Source organism: Periplaneta americana, chromosome 13 (genome assembly GCF_040183065.1).
Source record: "Periplaneta americana isolate PAMFEO1 chromosome 13, P.americana_PAMFEO1_priV1, whole genome shotgun sequence".
In the NCBI taxonomy this organism is placed as follows: Eukaryota; Metazoa; Arthropoda; class Insecta; order Blattodea; family Blattidae; genus Periplaneta; species Periplaneta americana.
Window position 1 is genome coordinate 128,499,333 of NC_091129.1, and position 20,291 is coordinate 128,519,623.

Genomic DNA, 20,291 nt, shown 5'->3' on the forward strand with positions numbered 1-20,291 from the left:
GCCTTAACCACAACGCTGCCGCGTGCTTCCAACCTGAAAAATACTAACATAAAAATGTTAAAATCGAAATTCGTAGGCCTATTTAGTGGCAAGTAGACTTTCAAAGGCATGATCAACTTTAAGATGTAGTCGATGGATTTTCAAAGAATGGGGATTTTCAATGCCAACACTTGGTTTAAAGACCCAATAAATAAATAATTTACAATAACAGCGGAGGGAACGTATGAGAAGAAAGAGAATAAAACAAAAGACTGTAATAAGGAGAACAAAACAAATCGTGGGCGGGCGGAATTCATTAGCAACATTGAAGTCGTGTCTATAGCAACGTAAATATTTGGGGAATATATCGATTTTTCATGGAAATTATCATGGACATGCGCTCTCCATTTGTGGTATACGTTCTATATTTTAATTTTCTTGCTTGTGTTTCGTGATGGCTACAATAGTTATTTAAAAATTTCCTTTACATAGAAATGTATTTTCTGTTACTAAGTAATCACAGTCATTTTCTCTAACAACAATACGGTTTACGTCTTTGTTATGAAACTATCCGTCTTGGAAGTACAATTAATAGTGTTCATAAGACTTGCGAAAGAATATAATAATAATAATAATAATAATAATAATAATAATAATAATAATAATAATAATAATAATAATGTAGCACCATTACAGTGACAATGGTAGTGAAGGCGGTAGTTTTCTATTGATAGTAATATTTTAGATCATGGTGGTAATGGAAGTTATGGTTGGTTGCTAATATCTCCATATTTTGTTAGCCTAACCTTCCTGGACTCTGATAATCTGACAGTGGGAAGAATTTAATTTCTGACATACGAACACATTCAAAATCAAGTTAATCCCACCCACCCTCAGTGATAAGATGAATGCGAGGATGATGTAGGCCTTAAGATTCTTTGCGTGAATTTACGACACAAACCCCTATTTCCGTTTCGAAAGAAGCCACGCCAATCATTTTACCTCTTTTGAATGTCTATTGTCCTCTCCCTGATTTGAACCCGCAAATCTAAACTCTAATGGTAAGTTTGGTAACCATTAGTAACCATGGTAACCGGGGAGATATGGAAGTTAAATATACAGAATGATTCAAAAGGTTGCACACGCTCCATCCTTCTCCATATCCACATTTCAAATGCTTCTATTCGCTTCTATTCACTTCGTCGTAATGTCCGTGTTTCTGCCCCATACAGTGCTACTTCACTAGTCTCTTCCTTAGTTCTTTCTCCAGAGTTCCGCAGAAGATGCTCCTTTTTCTGTTAAAAGCTTCTTTTGCCATTGATATCCTCCCTTTGACTTCTTGGCAGCACCTCATGTTACTGCTTATAGTACACCCCAAATATTTGAAGCGTCCACTTGCTCTACCGCCTCATTTAGAATTGGCAAATTTACCTTCTTTACTTTTCTTCCTATGACCATGGTCTTCGTCTTATTTGCATTTATCTTCATCCATACTGCTCACAGCTGTCATTTAGCTCCAGTAGCATATCCCTTAGTATCATCTCCTCTTCTGCTAATAACGCCATATCAGCAGCAAATCTTACACGCTTTATTCTTCTTCCTCCTACTATCACTCCTCCCATGTTCTGAAAACAGTTCTTCACTAAATCCTCCCCGTAGATGTTGAACAGGGTACGTGACAGAGGTCTGCATCGGACGTTTTCGCTCGAGCACCAAGTAGTTCATAGCATAATCCGATAGGTAGCGCACGTGCATGATGGGTAAAATTGTCGCGAGCGATAAATCCTCGAATGATATAAGCCGAGCGTTAGACATTCGTTCTTGTTACAGTGATGAACTGTGTAGTAATATCATAGATGTTTATCATTTCAAAACTTTGCAGTGTTTAACTAACCACTCCAAAGTACAACTACAAAACTTGCTTTAAAATGTAATATAAATGTTGTAGGTAAATGTTTCCCCCCCCACCCCCCCCACACAGGAGTGATTTTGTTTTTGCCACATCTGATAGAGGTTATTGGATGTAAATGTAATCATTATAAGCGGAGAATACAATCACGATAATTCAAGAACTGTATCAAGTTTTCTAGTAATAATAATAATAATAATAATAATAATAATAATAATAATAATAATAATAATAATAATAATAATAATCTCTAATAATGAGTGTATCAATCTTTGCGTCTGTAACAGTTGTGCAGCATGATTATTCGTTTTATTATAGCCTATTTTATCTGTGACGTTATCTCTGTACTAATATTGTTATTAATCTTCTGCTATATCAATAATATTTTGTAAAACGTTTCTACATTGTCGCAGTATATAGGCGGAACACATTGTATGGACCTATCATATTACATAATGTGGTAAATCAAATATTGAATAATTATTCATTAGCAATAATAACTGTATATCGAAGTTTTTCATACTATTTTATTTATAACTTCATGTTCCTGTTTTGGTACGTTCCATTGGCTGTTCCATTAAACGTTTGTCATAAACGCAGAAAATAAAGCCTTATTTTTACCGTGTGAGCAAAACATATGTGTATCTTATCTGTCGCCTTCCATACAAGATAAGACATGTCGGTGAGATGTGCTTCTATTTATTACGAGCGTATTATGACCGATCGTATCTCACTCGAGGATGCGACACTCGACCGAGTTCAAGCGAGCGATTTAACTCCAATGCAGCACTCTGGTACGTGATAAAGGGCATTCTTGTCGTATTCCCCTCCCTATTTCACTTCCTACTCCTATCCTAACTTTGACTCGTTTGATATATAAAGGTTACTGAACAGCCGCGCATACAGTATACATGTAAAATCAGTAATGAAGAAGTGGAGGAACATACTTGCCTCTGGAGGGCATTAAATATCATGCTGAAGGCCGACAGTAATTGGTAGTTCTGCTTCAACTTGGTGATGCTAAACAGGTTTCTTTATGTATGGGTCACGTGACTGTGTTATCTCATTGTTTAGGTGGGCGTTACCCTGGATCATTCATCACTGCGATCTTCCGCAGCCTTATTGTGTTCCTGCTAACATTGAGGATGCGGGAGAAGGAAGTGGTGGCATAATGCAAGACACGGTTCCAGAGTTTTGTTGGAGACGAAATCTGCAACCAGCCTCGGAGATCGAAACCCGGACGAAGCAGGTATGCTGCTATGATAGTATAATAATAATAATAATAATAATAATAATAATAATAATAATAATAATAATAATAATAATAATGATAATGATAATGATAATGATAATAATAATAATGATAATAATAATGATGATGATGTGCAAAAATTCTTCTTTGTTCATAGATAAAAATGCATATGCTCTTATTTGTCATTTTTGATAATGATGTTGTCTGACATCGAGTTTGGGCCTTTTAAATATAACTTTCCTACACTTTCTAAACCTTGCTTTATATGTTTTAATTCCTTAGGATACTTCTATTGGTAATGCAGGTCTTTTATTTTGAACTACAAATGTGGTAGGCTATTTTGAATTTACAGTTTTAGCACCTTGTTGCATCTATAAATTCCATTTTTTAGCATTAGAAATACTTTAAAGAGAAACATGTTCGTAAGTAAATGCAGTACCGTAACCTGATGTCATTATAGTACATTATGCAACGAGCCTATAATGGTAGTAATTAAGACGCGAGTATGTTTGTTTATGAAACGAGCGCTAGTTTCATAATTTTCATACGAGCGTCTTAATTACCATTATAGACAAGTTTCATACGACTTTTTATGCTCGACCATATTTCTAACTTGAAATTATTCATAAGTATTCATGTTATGGTTATGTAAGTGAGGAGCGGAACTGACCTTCTAAATTGTGAGATGTGCGCAGACGCGAAAGTATTGATTTTTTCCGAGGAACGAATGTCGTTGACCTTGATATAATCTAGAGAATAACATGAACATTAGTCTTGATATAACCTGGAAATTGATTTAGAATTGAAAAACGAGATGACAAATTGAATTTATTTGAATATTATTTACAATTAACGCTAATTATTACAGTTAACAGAACATAACCTTCTGCGACAGTATCGGATTTCCAGCCTCCGTGACTTTTCGCTAGTTGTCTTTCGATTGCATATCCGAGAATAATCGATACTTGCGCTTTTATAATGGTACAATGGTGATTTCTCATTGGCTGAACAACTGAACTATAATGAATAGGTGTACTTTAATGAGGTGCATTAAAGGGCTACTACAAGGTGTATAATTGCTACATTTCGGCATGGTCGAGCATAAAAAACTTAAATAATCGGTCATTGATAAATGAACTAAACCATTATTTTCAGTACCTATTGAGATAATAGAAGCGTAAGGAAACTGGACTATTCGCGTAATGTCGTAATTCTAAAGTTATATTTCTGTTGTGTTTAAGCATCACCCATGGAGTATAATTGATTTGTTTCATCCTGTATCAAATTCAGAAAAAATAAATAAAAATCCATAAAATTAATGTCCACGTGTTCAAAATTGACTTAGTGCCTTTTAACAATGACGGATTAAATTATACATCATAAGACATTAATGAAATATACCTTGTATCATAAAATCAAGTTTAATAAATATTCTTATATACGAGCATAATTCAAACCCAAACATACTAGACACTTTATAAGTGATTGACTCGTTCAGACATGACTTCTTGTAAATAGTTCTATTCTTGCATAAAAATACTTCAATCTCCAGTAATTTAATCCCTTTAATATTCTACGTTTAATTTGTATTTCATTAACTAATTCTTTGTTTTTAACTTCTACAGTCAATTGTCTAATCTTTATTAATCGGGTAATGTTGCAGTATTTGTCTTTATTGTATTTATACATTTAATATTGTAATTTTGATTTTAATATACTCTTGAATATTGTAATTGTAATCCTCTGGTACAGGAAAAGAGAAGGCCTGATGACCTCTACAAAGTTAAATAAATAAATAAATAAATAAATAAATAAATAAATAAATAAATAAATAAATAAATAAATAAATAAATAAATAAATAAATACCGGTACTACAATACATAAAAAAAAATAAATTTGTACGAATTGTTAAAGCGTATTCAAATGTATTCAGAGAAGAGTTGGTCTATTTACAATTTTAGGAACAACAGGATAATACGCACGGTAGATCAACACCGACTACGCTGGCCACAAGTCACCGGGCCGTACTGAGCCGTGTGAAACAAAAGACAATCGGAAATATTGGTAGCGCTTATTTTTTTGCGGGGGTTAGGATTTTGTTGTCTGTAATAATTTTCATGACTAGTCTTACAATAATTCTGACGAGTGGATCGACTTTGCTCTACTGTCAACTAGCTTAAAACAAAAGCAGGATGTCAAAACGCCTGCTCTGCGTGCTCTCAGAACCCGCACATTTCCTTATGGGCGATGATTGTACTTTATCTTGCTGATAAGTGAACCTTGTTGGATTTGTATTGCTTATAGTATGAGGACGTAGTTCAGGCGTTTTGACATCCCAGCAATAGACTATTAGATTAGAACTCTGAACAGGGACCGATTAATGAGCAAATTGAATTGTGTAAATAGTTGCGCATTATGAAGTTTACTTGAATATTTTTAAACAGTATATTAAATGGTAATTTCTATGAAGTCGATTGTAAACAATAAGAATAAATAAGACATCGTTAAAAATAGTAATATGCGTTAAAGAGCGGTATGTTGAAGTTTTCATGTTCGAGGAAAAGTTTGAAAAAGCGAAACTTAGTTGAGCTTTTTTAATTTCCGAGAATTGAAAGAAAACATATCGCTCTGTATCGTACATTATTTTGTGCGAAGATCGTTTATTACATACCTGAAAGAGGAATTTCTAATTAGTTGCAATGAAATCTCCATCTTGGTTTCTGTTCAATGACGGCAAATTTGCAAAACAAAAATATCTATCTTCAACATTGTTGGTTTAAAATATTTTCTGTGTTTGCTATACTCCAGCAGGCCGTGATATACGTCTGTCTCCCCCCCCCCAGTCTATAAATTGCGAACTTAAAACAAACGTTAAGGTTATGTAATGATTTATTTTTCATATTAATATTTTAACAATATTATTTATAGAACATATTGCAGTAATAACATCGGCATCTGGAATCTTGTTGATTTTTTCACAGCTTCCTTACTGTTACTTGCATCACGAATGCAGTAACTTTAGTGGAGTTGTAGAGTTTACTTAATTTTTGCAAATATTTAAAAACAATAATTAACAGTGAAATTTAGGTGAAATTGCAGTGGTAAGTTTCCAATTTATAATTATTACTATATTGAACGTCTCTAAAATATGTTAAAAGCCTAAAGCAGTAAAATCAATATGTGACTTAAGCGGTAAGAAGAGGGAAATTGTTATGTGTGTTAGGTTGGGAATACTGAATGTGGAATTTTAGACTTTCCGCGGATTGGTTTTGTGCGGAAACCAAGCAAATACGCATGATCTCGCACAAAAACTTTTTTTTTGCACTTCTGATAATAGATTTAGTAAATTGTGACTGTCATCGTGCAAATAAACTAGAAAAACCAAAATATTGCACTATAAAACAGATTAGTTAAATAATTTATTATAATGCGAAATAATTAAGTTAATTAACAGAAAAGACGACACATGTTGAACACTCTATTTCGAGTGTTGTTCTGAAACTGCTTCTGAATTCATTGTTATGTCACAGTCTACTATATACAGTCGCGAAGCTTGAGGTGTTTTTTTGCAAATCTCGTGATAAAGCGCTCCAAGCGGTTAGCAACTAGAAACAATAGACTATCCATGGTCGACTTTGGACTGTGTCGTATTTCTATCGAGTGCTAGCTTATTGCGTATTTCACATTGATGCTTGTGAAATATTCGTTATTGGTTGTAATGAAAATGTTAAATGGCTAAAATGTAATAATTTGAATAATAATATGGGACAAGGGGGAGACGTTTGTAGTGCTATAAATTGTAGCAACAGTAAGAGAAAGAGGCCAGAGTTATCCTTTTTCCGATTTCCGAAAGATTCAGAAAGGTTCCTGGGTTTCCACAATAATGCTGTGCAGAAACAAAACTCTTAATTTTGAAGTTCTTTGTGACTGTTAGAATACATTATATCCTTAAATTTCACAATGAAATGTTTCAGTCTAACCGAAAGGACATTATATACCGGTTAAAGTTCTGTCACTTAGGCTGCTAAATTTCCAGAGAAATAAAGGTTAGGTATACTTTTTTTTTCAGAGGATATATTTTTAACTATAGCTATTAATTTTGTTATTATTTTTATGTGTTATTTTACTAAAGACGTAGAAAAATGAAATTTATTGATCACGTTTTATTTTCAATTCTGGTGGGATTATTATTGCTTAGGCCTACTTTTTTTTCAAAGGACATGTTTTTAATTATAGCTGTTAATTTTGTTGTTATTTTTAGTTGTTGCTTTACTAGAGACGTAGAAAAAGTCTGTTACAATAAAATTTATTGATCACGTTTTATTTCCAAGTCTGGTGTGATTATTATTGCTTAACCTCATCCCACTTTGTTAACTACACTACAAGTACCGGTACACGTAAGTTACTCCATTAATTCATATTTCCATTATTATTGTTGTAAAGGGAAATGCAAATTAATATTTATTGTTTCATAGTTAATTATCGCTATAATCTTGAATGAATGAAGCTATTATAGTAAATTTCAGTTCGTTTTGCACAAACAAAAATTATATTAACTTATTTCTTGCAGGTATCTTCGAGTTTATGGTGGAATTTAATATACTTCATTAAAATAATAAATTAACTTTATGCATTTAATATTTCAATAATGGAAGGAAGGTGTTAATTTTTCCAAAAGAACACGACAACGAAAGTGTAACATATTTTGTCGTCTGCTAGGAGAGAGATCTGCGATGATGAGGCGATAGTAGCGATCCTAGTGGTGGGCAACTACCCATGTTTGCATTTTTTCTACATATTGAGCTTCGCGACTGCATATAGTAGACTGTGGTTATGTTTTGAACAACTCGTTTCGTGCGATAGCAGCAATGCAGTGATTCGAATTTTGTTATTTTTATTATTATATTAAAGTCCTTTCATCTCATTAAAATAAATTTGTAAGTTCTAAACTTGAAATTATGGCCACAAAGGAGAGTAAACACTATACTATATACCTCTATAATATTTAAGGGGTAAGAACTACACTATTTACTCTAGTTTTACCTCCTTACCACCTTGTTGCTCCACTGTATTTTTTTTTTCCTAAAACACGTTGGTGGAGTCATTTTATTACGGTCGATATATACACCTTCGCATGCAATTGAGCTGTGACCTACAGTCTATGCATGGAAGTAATGCGTTACCGTACTAATTTGTTTCGAATGTTGACTGGAGAACGTAACGCGACAACGTCAGTTCATTCGACAGAGTGCTGCTGTATGCTTCTCACAGACGCTTGCAGAAGTGAATACTGTATAAATAATTACTGAAACCTGAGATGAAATTAATGATACTGTGTTGTCAGCTATGATGCAAGCGCAGCAAGGCACCAAGGCCAGAAGTTGGCTACAATAAACTACGAGTTACTTCAACAAGTCTGGCTATCAGGTATAGCTCTCTGTGGAACTAACTTGAATAACTTCAAAGGAAAAATTGTTTCCAGGTAACGAACCCGAGACCTCTGTCTGAGCGTGCAAACGCTTTACCGACTGAGCTACCCAGAAACTCTACCAATACCCAGGCTGAATTATTCTCTTTAATTATATAAAAATTGTGCGAGTTACTTGTACATTGTGGTGTGTTTCTTGGTCGTGATACCTTTATGAAAGTTAGTGATGAACTATTGCTGACGAAGTGCCTTTATAATAGTTTAGTTGAATTATACTCGTACCTTATGGGTATTGGTTTCTTTCCAGTGTACGCTTGTTTGAGTGTAACTAATTTATGTGCAATGGTCAAGTCATTTCTGTAATAGTGCAAGTCTCATGGTGATGACCAGTGTTCGTATCCTTAGGATTTAACCTATTTTGCTCTTTGCCTCGTATCTTGAAAATTTTAACATAATTTCATTATTCGTTTCATACATCCCGTGATAACATATATAGTCCCGTCGCTCTAATTTCCGGCAGCCAATCGCGTTGCAGATCGACTACATTTAAACGTGTGCGGCTTGTGATTCGCTGGTGAAGACGTTATTCATTTCTTAAGGCTCGATAAAGACTTAATATAATCGCCCGCCATTTTGGCTCTTTCGTTGGCGTTCGCAGAAAGCACACGAAGACGTTATTTGCCGCTCAATTATTTGCTGGATTACAGTGCGTTTGATTTATTATCATAGGAGCTACGACATGATAATGTTTAACGGTGTGGCAAATCATCATCATCATCATCATCCTTAGCTCGACAACCCATCATGGGTCCTGGCTGTCCAAAGGAGTTTCCGCCATTCATCCCTATTTCTAGCAATACTCTTCAGCTTTTAACTCCAATAGTTCTGGCATCCTCCCTGATGCCATCCTCCCATCTGACCTTTGGTCTACTTCCCCCTGGTTCATATCGGAGGACTCTGATGGCTGGTCTCGAGTCCTCTAATCTCTTTATATGACCAGCCCATCTCAGGCGTCTTCGTGAATAAGTCCGTCCGGCTATTTCTCCATTGGATTTCGTGACAATTGTTTTTTATGAGATGGGGTCGTCAGCCTCAAGCTCAACCATCCGGCAATCCCGGTTGGACGATGATTTTCTGTCGGGGTTTACTCCCTTAGCTGATAAGTCCCAATTATAGCGTCAGGAACTCGCTTTTCGCCCTTGCATGACTTAGCGTTACGCAGGGGCCATGACTAGGACATGCATGCATAGGACTTGGTAGGTATAACTGGCATTACCCAAGTTTTACTGGAATATAGTCATCAGCCGACTATACTCCTTTGAGGCCTCCCACCCCTTTGACCCCCGGTGTGGCAAATAGATTCCTCATATGGTAGCTCGGCAACGAAAGAACAAAAATGGCGATCGATACTACCTACCTAGACTTTATAGAGCCTTCACTTCCTAAGACGTAAGCAAAGGGGAGGAGTCACGCCGGGAATAACAACGTCGCGACTATAATATTAATCTTATAAAACGTAAAAAAGAAGAAAAGGAAAAGAAGGTTATATATGACGCATGCAAATATAAAAAGGTCTAAATGAAACCTAAAAACGACGAAAAGTAACTAAAGAAAAGGTGGATAATTAATAAATAATATATACTGCTGTGGAATAACAGTTAGCATGCCTGATCGTGGAACGAGCGGGTCCGGGTTCAAATCCTGGCTGAGGTTTTTCTGGGATTTCCCCTCAATCGACTAAGAGTAAATGCTGGGAAACTAACTTTCGGCACTGAATCCTGAACTCATTTCGCTAACATTAACACCTTCATCTCATTCAGACGCTAAATAAACATAAACATAGCAGTTGATAAAGCGTCGTAAAATAACAAATTAAAAAATAAAAATAAATAATAATTATAAGACTATTTGCAATAAAAGAAAACTCTTTGAAACTGTAAAGAACCTAACTGTACTACGAGGCACTGTTCTCAATTTTGAACCAAAATTCCCGCCGAAGTAATAATAGTAATAATATCTTCAGTGGTCATTAAATAACATAAATTACAATAGGCTTCGTTAAAAGGAAACATTACAAATTGAAAGACAATAATTCACCCCCACATTAAGAACTCGTTAACAGTATACAAAGCCTTGTCAGTTAACCAATTTAAGATAACTTTTCTAAAATGAGAAGGAGAAACACATTTGGTATTAACAGACGAGATGTTAAACAATTTTTATTCCCTTAGTTTCCCAACTTTTCAGTGCTTGTGGAAGTGCGACAATATTTAAAACTCAAATCATCACAATATGACGTGGTGCCATAATAATGAATATTTGATCTACTACAATATTTTTCAACATTTTCTCTTGTAAAAATCAGGCGAGCAAAGATATGAATTCCAGAAAAAGTTATTAACTTATAATTAATAAATAAGACTTTGCAATGTTCAAAATGAGATTTTCTTGTCATGATACGTAAAGATTTTTTCTGTAATATAAAAATCTTAACTAGCACTAGGCGAAAGGCTCTAGATGTGTACACCAGGCAGTAAATGACAGTGGAAAAGATCATAATATACATTCATAATAACTTGATTTACACAATTCACACGTCTCCAACTGGAGACTATTTATTTATTTATTTCATTTCATTTCATTAATTTGTTTAATTTAATTATTTTAATTTATTTAATTTAATGTATTTATTTTATTTTATTAATTTATTTTCTTAATTTATTTTATTTTCTTATTCTATTCTATTCATTCATTCATTCATTCATTCTGGTAGAGTTAAATCCATGGGATCTTCTCTTCCATTGTACCAGCATTGAAATATAGATTGAAACAATAGAACGTAATAATTATTACGTACGAAAGATACATGTTCATTCCAGAGTACTTATTGATCTAAATTGAAGTGTGTGAGAAATCCTGTCCTGGCATAAAAAATCCCGTCCACTACCATGCTTAAATACCTATAAAATAAAGGTCATAAATTATTTTGAAATGTCAAAGGAATATGTATTTAAAAACAGTGCAGCAATAACATAAACATTCATATTTAATTTTTTCTTATGTTACAGTGGAAACAAAATTTATAAATGTGGCTTTTCACATTATATAAAGTTCCAATTATTGCAATATCTGTGTGTATTTAATTTTTTCTTATGTTACAGTGGAAACAAAATTTATAAATGTGACTTTTCACATTATATAAAGTTCCAATTATTGCAATATCTGTGTTTGTTTTTTTTTATTCTGCTGGTTAATAAAATATTTACCTTACAATTATGTGGATTTCTTCCTAATCTTTCTGGGGGTGCTAGAGTGGTTTTTTTATTCTAAAAATGTCAATATATGTATCTTTGTTCTGTCGACCTGGTTGGCGAGTTGGTATAACGCTGGCCTTTTATGCCCAAGGTTGCGGGTTCGAACCCGGGCCAGGTCAATGGCATTTAAGTGTGCTTAAATGCGACAGGCTTATGTCAGTAGATTTACTGGCATGTAAAAGAACTACTGCGGGACAAAATTCCGGCACATCCGGCGACGATGATATAACCTCTGCAGCGTCGTTAAATAAAACATAACATGTATCTTTGTTTTATTATTATTATTATTATTATTATTATTATTATTATTATTATTATTATTATTTATTTATTTATTTATTTATTTATTTATTTATTTATTTATTTATTTATTTCACACAGCACCATAACTGCTAATTTATTTATGTACTATATATTGTCTTTATATCTTTGCCATTATCTTATTTGCTTGTTCATTTAAATTTTTTACATAAATGTTACTAAGCAGCCTCGCGCTATTCTGATTTGACCAGGAAGTCCTTCCATTTGTGAATGTCTAATGTTGGTTCATAATCTTTACAGAGTGGAGGCACAATGAATCTAAGTGCCCTCTCATGTAATATAAATGGCGATATGAGAGCTGTGATCTTTTATATTGTCACTGATGTCTTCTTGTATTTTCATTTGCAGGTCTAGTCGGTCTTGATGTCTTAAACAGCAATGATATTGAAGCACTCTCCCCGCTGCTTGAAAATCAACAGAGTTATATGTTACCTGTTACTATTGATGGTTTTGGGATATTCTCCCTTCATAATGTACGACATTTACGTAAAATCTGTAGAACTGGAGTTCTACAGCCTACACATGGAAGATATGAATTACAATGGCAGTGATTTTGAGTGTATAATACCTGATTACGACCCTAATGATGCACAAGCAAAGAAGTTCCTGCGTACCTCGCCTATAATCAAATGTGGGCAGCCTCAGCCCTATCTGACGTATTTGAGTCCCGACGGCTACATCCATCTCAACCAGACAGCCATCGAATTGAGTGGACGTCAGACGGACGACTATCAATGCATGTACACCGAAATCTTCCGTCACAAGAAATCAGACGATAAGTTCGAATTGGGAGTTCCTCAGATATTTCAAGAAACAGAAAAAATTCGTTCATCTGCTTTTGTTCTAGTCAAGTGTTTTCTTAAAACTGGTAAACTGGCTTACGAGAGTGGGCACGCTTATATACCACAACCCTCACCTGAACTCTTCGAAGCGTCTAGAAGAGGAAGTGATGGAGACGTGAATCGTCCCAGTGTTCTCATATTTGGACTGGACTCGATGTCTCGACTGAATTTTATGAGGCAGCTCCCGAGGACGTATCACTTCATCACCAACGTTCTCGATGCCGTAGTCTTCAAGGGAATGACCAAAACCGGTGACAATACTTTCCCAAATATGATGGCCTTCCTTGCGGGTAAGAACGTCCATGTACGAAATAAAGAGTCCGGCAAACTGTCGGTACACAAGCCTTCTTACTTCGACGACATTCCTTTAGTCTGGGACTCATTCAAAACGAACGGCTATACCACAATGTATGACGAAGACTGCCCAGGTTTAACCATATTCAATTTTGGTGCGTGGGGTTTTAAGAAAACTCCAACAGACTATTACGCTCGTCCGTTTTGGCTCGCTATGGACAGTATCAAGAATTTCAAATCCAGAGATAGCCGATGTTACGGAAACACTCCAAAGCACATGTATTTACTGAAATACTTGAAAGAGTTCGTGACTAAGATGAAGGATCATCGCTACTTCGCATTTGCATTCTTGACGCTTCTCAGTCACGACGACCTGAACGAAGTGCAAGTAGCCGACTCGGACTTCGAGGAGATGTTCCTCAACATGCGACGCAATGGGGAACTGAATAACACCGTCGTCATCGTGCTGGGCGACCACGGGAACCGCTTCAGCGATCTGCGGAAAACTGACATCGGCCGCGTGGAGGAGCGCATGCCTTTCCTTGCGGTGTCGCTGCCAGAGGAGTTCAAGCGCAGACATCCGCACCTCGAGAAGGGTCTGCAGCAGAACGACGACAACCTGCTTAGCTGGTACGTAAGTTGAAGTAGCCTATGCGTTCTGAACATATTAGAGCCAGCAAACTTTCCTGCACATGTGAGAATGTTTTGTATATTTTTCATGGCAAAAAATTGACAGCAGGGCTTTGGATGATTTCGATTGAGGTTTGGATTCGATACCCGAGCCGTCAGCTTTGGTTAAATGATTACTATATTACGCGATTTCAAACCCTACTGACAAGGGAAGGGTTTCGACTCGAACAGTAATTTTTGATTAAAAATTTGTACAGAGGCTTACCTCACAATGGTGATGAAGTCCGTAAAAGCATTCATTTGTGTAACTCTCCGTTTGGTTGGTATTGGTCAATATACTTCTTTAAAAATGTAGCATACATGAGGATTCTCTACAAAATGCATGAAACAGCATGGAGCAGAGCAATAAGCACAACACGCAGAAGCAACACCTGAACAATCTTCTGAACCACACTCCAGTGCTGAAAAATCAAATGCCACCTGAATTACATTTTTGAAGTCCGAGGTTTGTTCACGATTCACGTAACCAGCTGACTGCCAGAAATACTGAAGCATAGGGCGATATACAGGAGCAGATAACTAGTTATGAATAACAGAGTGCATTTTCATTATAAACACTCGATATCCCAAGTTAAGTTCTGGATTCTCGGCAAGAGTCCTTATGTAATGTTATCCTCCAAGCATATATTTTGTATTGTCTAAGGAAATAGATATCGGTATCCAGAGGCTAGAAATATTTAGTTTTTTTTTTAGGTGGAATGATCATACATTCCATGTCTTAGCCTTGGAATGATTTATTTATTAAGGTTGTGTCCTTATGCGCATTCAATGACTCACGCAACAGTGTACATTTTTGATTAGCTGCAATATTTTCAGACAGAACGTTGGAGAAAAATGTTTAAATGGGCTTTAGACATTTTGCCACTCGCACTAGCTTCTAGGTTAGGCTAGGCTTACGGGTAAAGTGTCCCATCCCCTTAATTTGTGCATTGCTTCCTCACCCTTCAACTTGTACAGTGCTCTAATAGACAAACCACACATTACACAAACGAATGCTTTTGGGAGATTTACAGAGATGTAAAGATGGGCCTGTATACAAATTTTGGATACGAAATTCCTGTTCGAGTCGAAACCCTTCCCTTGTGAGAAGAATGGACTTTGAGAATTACAACCCTTGGCATGTAAACAGTGGCGTGTGGTGATAAATAATCCTGGTGGTGCACAAATATTTATTATGATTATGATATTATTATTATTATTATTATTATTATTATTATTATTATTATTATTATTATTATTATTATTATTATTATTACACCCTATTACTATTATTATTATTATTATTATTATTATTATTATCATTATTTGTATTAACTACTCCATAACTATTAACATATGTTATATAGGTATAGATTTACATAATTTTGTTAGTCAAGAAATTGCAGTTAATTAGTTTCCTATGTAGGTCCATTAACAGCAAAGTAAAATGTTCAATTGCAACATCCGTAAATAATATTGTTTTAGCTGTATTGCGTTTTATAACAAAGTTCACACGTTCACAAACATTCGATACGTCTGTCGTCTCATCAGCCTTAACTGCTAAAAAGTCAACAGCATTCTTTATTTCTTTGAAATCTCATCATGGCATACATCAAAATGGCTTGAAGGATTTCGTTCTGTATAGTGTTTGATGTGCTCTTAAACACTGTTGCTCTTTTCAAATGTTCCTTAAGAGTGCGTCTAATTCAGAACTGAAATTGATGAGGCCAAGAAAAATACTAGCGTTTAAAGATGAGTCTCCGTCATCGTGACCTCTTAAAGCCAACTCAAGAGCTCCACAAAACCCCACGCACATATCTGTTCTTGGTAACTTTATCATTGTGAAGTTCTACAATCCAATATTAAATCCAATTGTGTCTGTATGTTTGTTTGACCCAATACTGCTATTTTAACATTATTGTTGATGTGTGCAGCTGAAGAATCGTGTTTTTTAATTTTTTCATTCATGTGATTCAAATCAATCATACCTGCAGAACTATAATCATAATTATTTAGTTACTACCCACAGTCTTGAATTCAAACAGAAAATATTCATAAAACGTACTTGTTTTTGTCAATAAATTATCGCCGTCGAACAATTGGCAAGCAAAACAAAATACAGCGTATTTTATATTGTAGCCGCATATTGCTTTTTCGTAAGTCCGAATGTTCAATTTTCTTTTCTCTTCTCTATTACTATGCTTCGCCACTTGTAATTTTAATTCATGTGCAGGTGTACCCATCTTCTTTATTTTGATCTTTTCGTGTAAAAGTCTTACAGAAAATTACATATTTAAAAGATTTTGCACACTATTCATTGTAACATTTGTGATGTAACGATCTAACTACTACTGCAAACAGCTTGAGAACACATCTGAAAGTGCTCCTAACCCCTCTTATGCACATTGTATTGCCTCCCTACCATGCTCCAAAGCCTGCCAGTGAAACAGTACTACTGCGCATGCTCCAATGGAACAGTGTGCCGCAAGTGTCGAGCGGTAAACATAAGTCCCAGGCGTCAACAAGAACAGTACACATGCAGTGTTATTTTTACGTAGTATTATAATAAAGAATTATGTCGCTCACATAGTCTACTGTAGCTGATTGACATACATTTAAAAACATGTGTTATCTGAAGAGGTGGTGCACTGCTCCTGTGCTCCTTAAGAGAAATCGCCACTGCATGTAAAGCAAAGGGCCCTGTATTGCTGATTAACACGTAAAGGAATCATGTTCTAAATGAAAGCTCCATCCAAAATATACCGGCCTCTCTAGTTAATATCAAAATTGAGTTGGTTTCACTTATTCAGGGACGTCCTGTTCAACCATTACGGTCCGAGTTTTAACTATCTTAATTCATATTAAGAAACCAAAGACTTGGCTTTACTAATAAGAACTCTTATACAGACTTTTAACTGTCTTATACATAGCCGACACAGTGAATAGCTCGTTCATAAGTCGTGTGTAAATTCCTGACTAATAATCACTACATTCGTCGTGTATAACAACACAACTGTTACACAACTATGTCATAGTTTAGTCATTATTTTATTACGAAAGGTAACAGAATAATTGAAATTCTCTCTTTCATTTGCCAGTGTGCGCTAGTGTACCGCGCTAAGTATCGATAGTACAACTGAGCCTGATCGATCACCATGCTATATTTTGATCAAAGAATACAGCTACAGCAATATTATTTTAATTATTCTGTGCTCTTTGTTTTGTTCTTCTGTGGATCAGTATGAACAGCTGTTAAAAGGCGGCCATTTTTTCTACATACAACACTTATACAGGGGGTTTCGTGTATAATTACTGCGAAGTAATTCCCATGTTTAGTTACACGCTGCTTATACGTCCATCATTTATCCATTGTTTATTAGTAACGTTTACTGGCCTATCTCTGCATAAGCCTTGTATAAAAATTATATATGGTTTATTAGTAAGACGGTAGAAGTATAATATGTAACTATTAATATCACTAATAATCTTATAAATATAATTATAACCAATATAAAGTTACCCTATACTAACAAGTATAAATAATTAGATCTACTGCTGACGTCCTCTTATCTAATATCCTCACGTATCCGATAGTATGTCACTGACGATAGATAACCTCTACAGTTCAAAGCACCTTTGAATAAAACAAACCAGTTTTATTGATTCATTTTATAAGACTTCTTTTCTGTTTTTTTCCTCTACACTAAATTTCGCTTTGAATTAAATACTTTGAGATAATACCAAACGAGATAGCTGGGCACCTAAAAGATTCAGCCTTGGCCTGGAGGAGGGGAAAATCTCCATCCTGGATTCGAACATGTTCGCCCCGAGATTTCAGATTCTTTTAAACTAAAAAAAAATATATATATAGGTTAATTTATGCAATATTCAATTACTCTGTCGGTAAATTGGTCTACACAACGCTGGTTTCATATGAGTCAATGACGAACAATCAAGTACTCGTCATTAGTATAAAAGGATTCAATTTAATATGACTTTTGAGCAACTAAATAAATTCTGTTTTGTAGATTTCCAAGCAGTTGTTGCGTTGAAGGTATATATACGAGGATCATTTCATAAGGCATGGCAACTATGTTATATCTTCCTATTAACTGAAAATGTGGTTAGTTCAGTATTTATATAGGCCTATGTTTGGAAATCTGTTGTACACTGTACGGGGTGCCACCTCCAGATTGCGTCCGTGTGCATTGGTGGCTAGTTGACAGCACACGCAAAAGTTAGTGTGCTAGAAGCTGTGCTCCAAGATAGATGGGCACGAGCATATTAACCTGAACTAAAGCATCAGTCGAATGACGTCATCCTGGTTCTCTACGAAGTCACAACTTTCGACAGAAATCCATCACCCACAAAGGTCATGATCATTTTGACGTATGACAGCCAAGGTATTCTGGAGTGTCATCCTGTTCGTGAGTGCCACACTGTCAATGTTCAGGACTACACATCATTCCTGATGTACCATCTGCGTCGTACAATATGGAGGACAATGCCATAACTCCATGATAACGCAACAGCCCACACTGCAGCTCCTGTAAGAAACCTATCGCAGCAGTGAGGGTGGAGAACTTGGAACACTCTACCTCCTCGCCTGATCTCAGTCCATGCGACTTTCATCTCATTCCACAATTGAAGCCGCTGCGTGGGAAGCAGTTTGCAAACAGGGAGGACATCTTAACAGCATTTCGATGAGAGGTGGTACACATAGACGAATCGCACACAGTCGATGGTATTCAACGCCTAAATCATCGCTGGCAAAGATGTGTGGAAGCCTTGAGGGGGGGGGGGTTATTTTGAAGGGTGTTAAGTGTCTGTGAGTAATGTACTTCGTTTCCTTTTGTGCATAATAAAACAATTATTTCTATTTACGCATCTTTCACTTTCCCTTACCCATTTTCTCCTGTACCCAGACCCAATTAGGTAGGCTACTATGTAGCATTGCGAAGCACATTCCAGCGATCTTCAATAGCATATAGTGAATGTCTGTTCATGTATTTCTGCAGCTTTATTGGCTGATATAATATAGTTGCCGTGACTTATGAAATGACCCTCGTGTGTGTGTAATTGATTTTATGAAAGGCTACAGTAGTTGGCGACACAATTCGCATAGCTGAGTCTGCCCGCCGATCTTGATTGGTTGATAATTGATATTTAAACCATCTGAATTTTCAGTGTTGACTGTTGCAATGTTAAGAAGTTAGGTTTGCTGTGTTTTTATTGACTAGTTTTCAGTGTTAGTGTTGTTTGAGTTGTGAGTAATTACTCCTTGTAGCCTACTAAATATAGGCGGTTTGCATAAGGACACATCGTTTTTATGTGACAATGTTACACACAAGAATAGTTCCTATTCACCATGTTTTACAAAATAATGTTAACAGTTTTAAGTTAATGCCAGTTTTGTTTACTAAAATTGTTATAGCCTATACAATAAATATAAATAATCCATGTTGAATCTTTCGTACACTACTTTTAACACTTGAATATAAATAACTGATTAAATTTCAATCTTACTCGTGTTAATTATGTAAGCATGTGCGGCTTACAGCTGTTTCGGTGCTACTCGACACCATCCTCGGAGCCTACTAGATCTTGGCGCTATCTCAACACGAACGCGCCCACGCAACAGGCAGCGAAGTTGAGATAGCGCCGAGATCTATTAGGCTCTAAGGATGGTGTCGAGTAGCACCGAAACAGATGTAAGCCGCACATGCTTACGTAATTAACACGAGTAAGATCGCCATTTAATCAGTTAAATATAAATAATTGAGTAGTGTACGAAAAATTCAACTTGGAATAAATATAAATATTTCTGTGTACGATTGCAAAACAACACACATTATTTGCTTTTCTTAAAAAAAAAAAAAGTGTTGAGGAGTCGAAGGAAAGTACATTCTTTGCGTTTAATGAAGAAAATTCTCTGTGAACCGGTAATTCCATTGTATGTTACCTTCATCTAGTATTATTAGTGTTGAATCATTAAATAAAATGGTTGGACGAGAAATGAAAATATATTTAAAAAGAAAGATGGGAAACTAAATATTAAGATTGGTTGTATTTCGATATCACTCAGGATGGTGCATTTTGTAAACCGTATGAAATACGTTAAAAAATGACCTCGAGGCACCTCAAAAAACAGATGGAATATTAATATGTGTCCTTTAAAAACCTTAGAAAAACTACTGGAAGACGCATTCGTCTAACTTAATTGGTGAGTGATTACTACTTGTACTAAATATAAGCAGTTTGCATAAGGACACAACACCATCT

The 20,291-nt window shown here is 35.5% G+C and overlaps 1 protein-coding gene across 10 annotated transcripts in view; it reads left to right on the forward strand.

The window, feature by feature from the left end:
- Window positions 1-20,291, forward strand: part of LOC138712423 (uncharacterized) — a 216,227-nt gene that overhangs the window by 181,249 nt on the left and 14,687 nt on the right. For all 10 annotated transcript variants that reach the window (XM_069844220.1, XM_069844229.1, XM_069844228.1 and 7 more), the window contains 2 exons: window positions 2,963-3,137; window positions 12,553-13,970. In XM_069844220.1, the coding sequence (XP_069700321.1) occupies window positions 12,583-13,970 (1,388 nt within the window). In that variant the 5' untranslated portion in view covers window positions 2,963-3,137; window positions 12,553-12,582. The remainder of the gene's footprint in view (window positions 1-2,962; window positions 3,138-12,552; window positions 13,971-20,291) is intronic.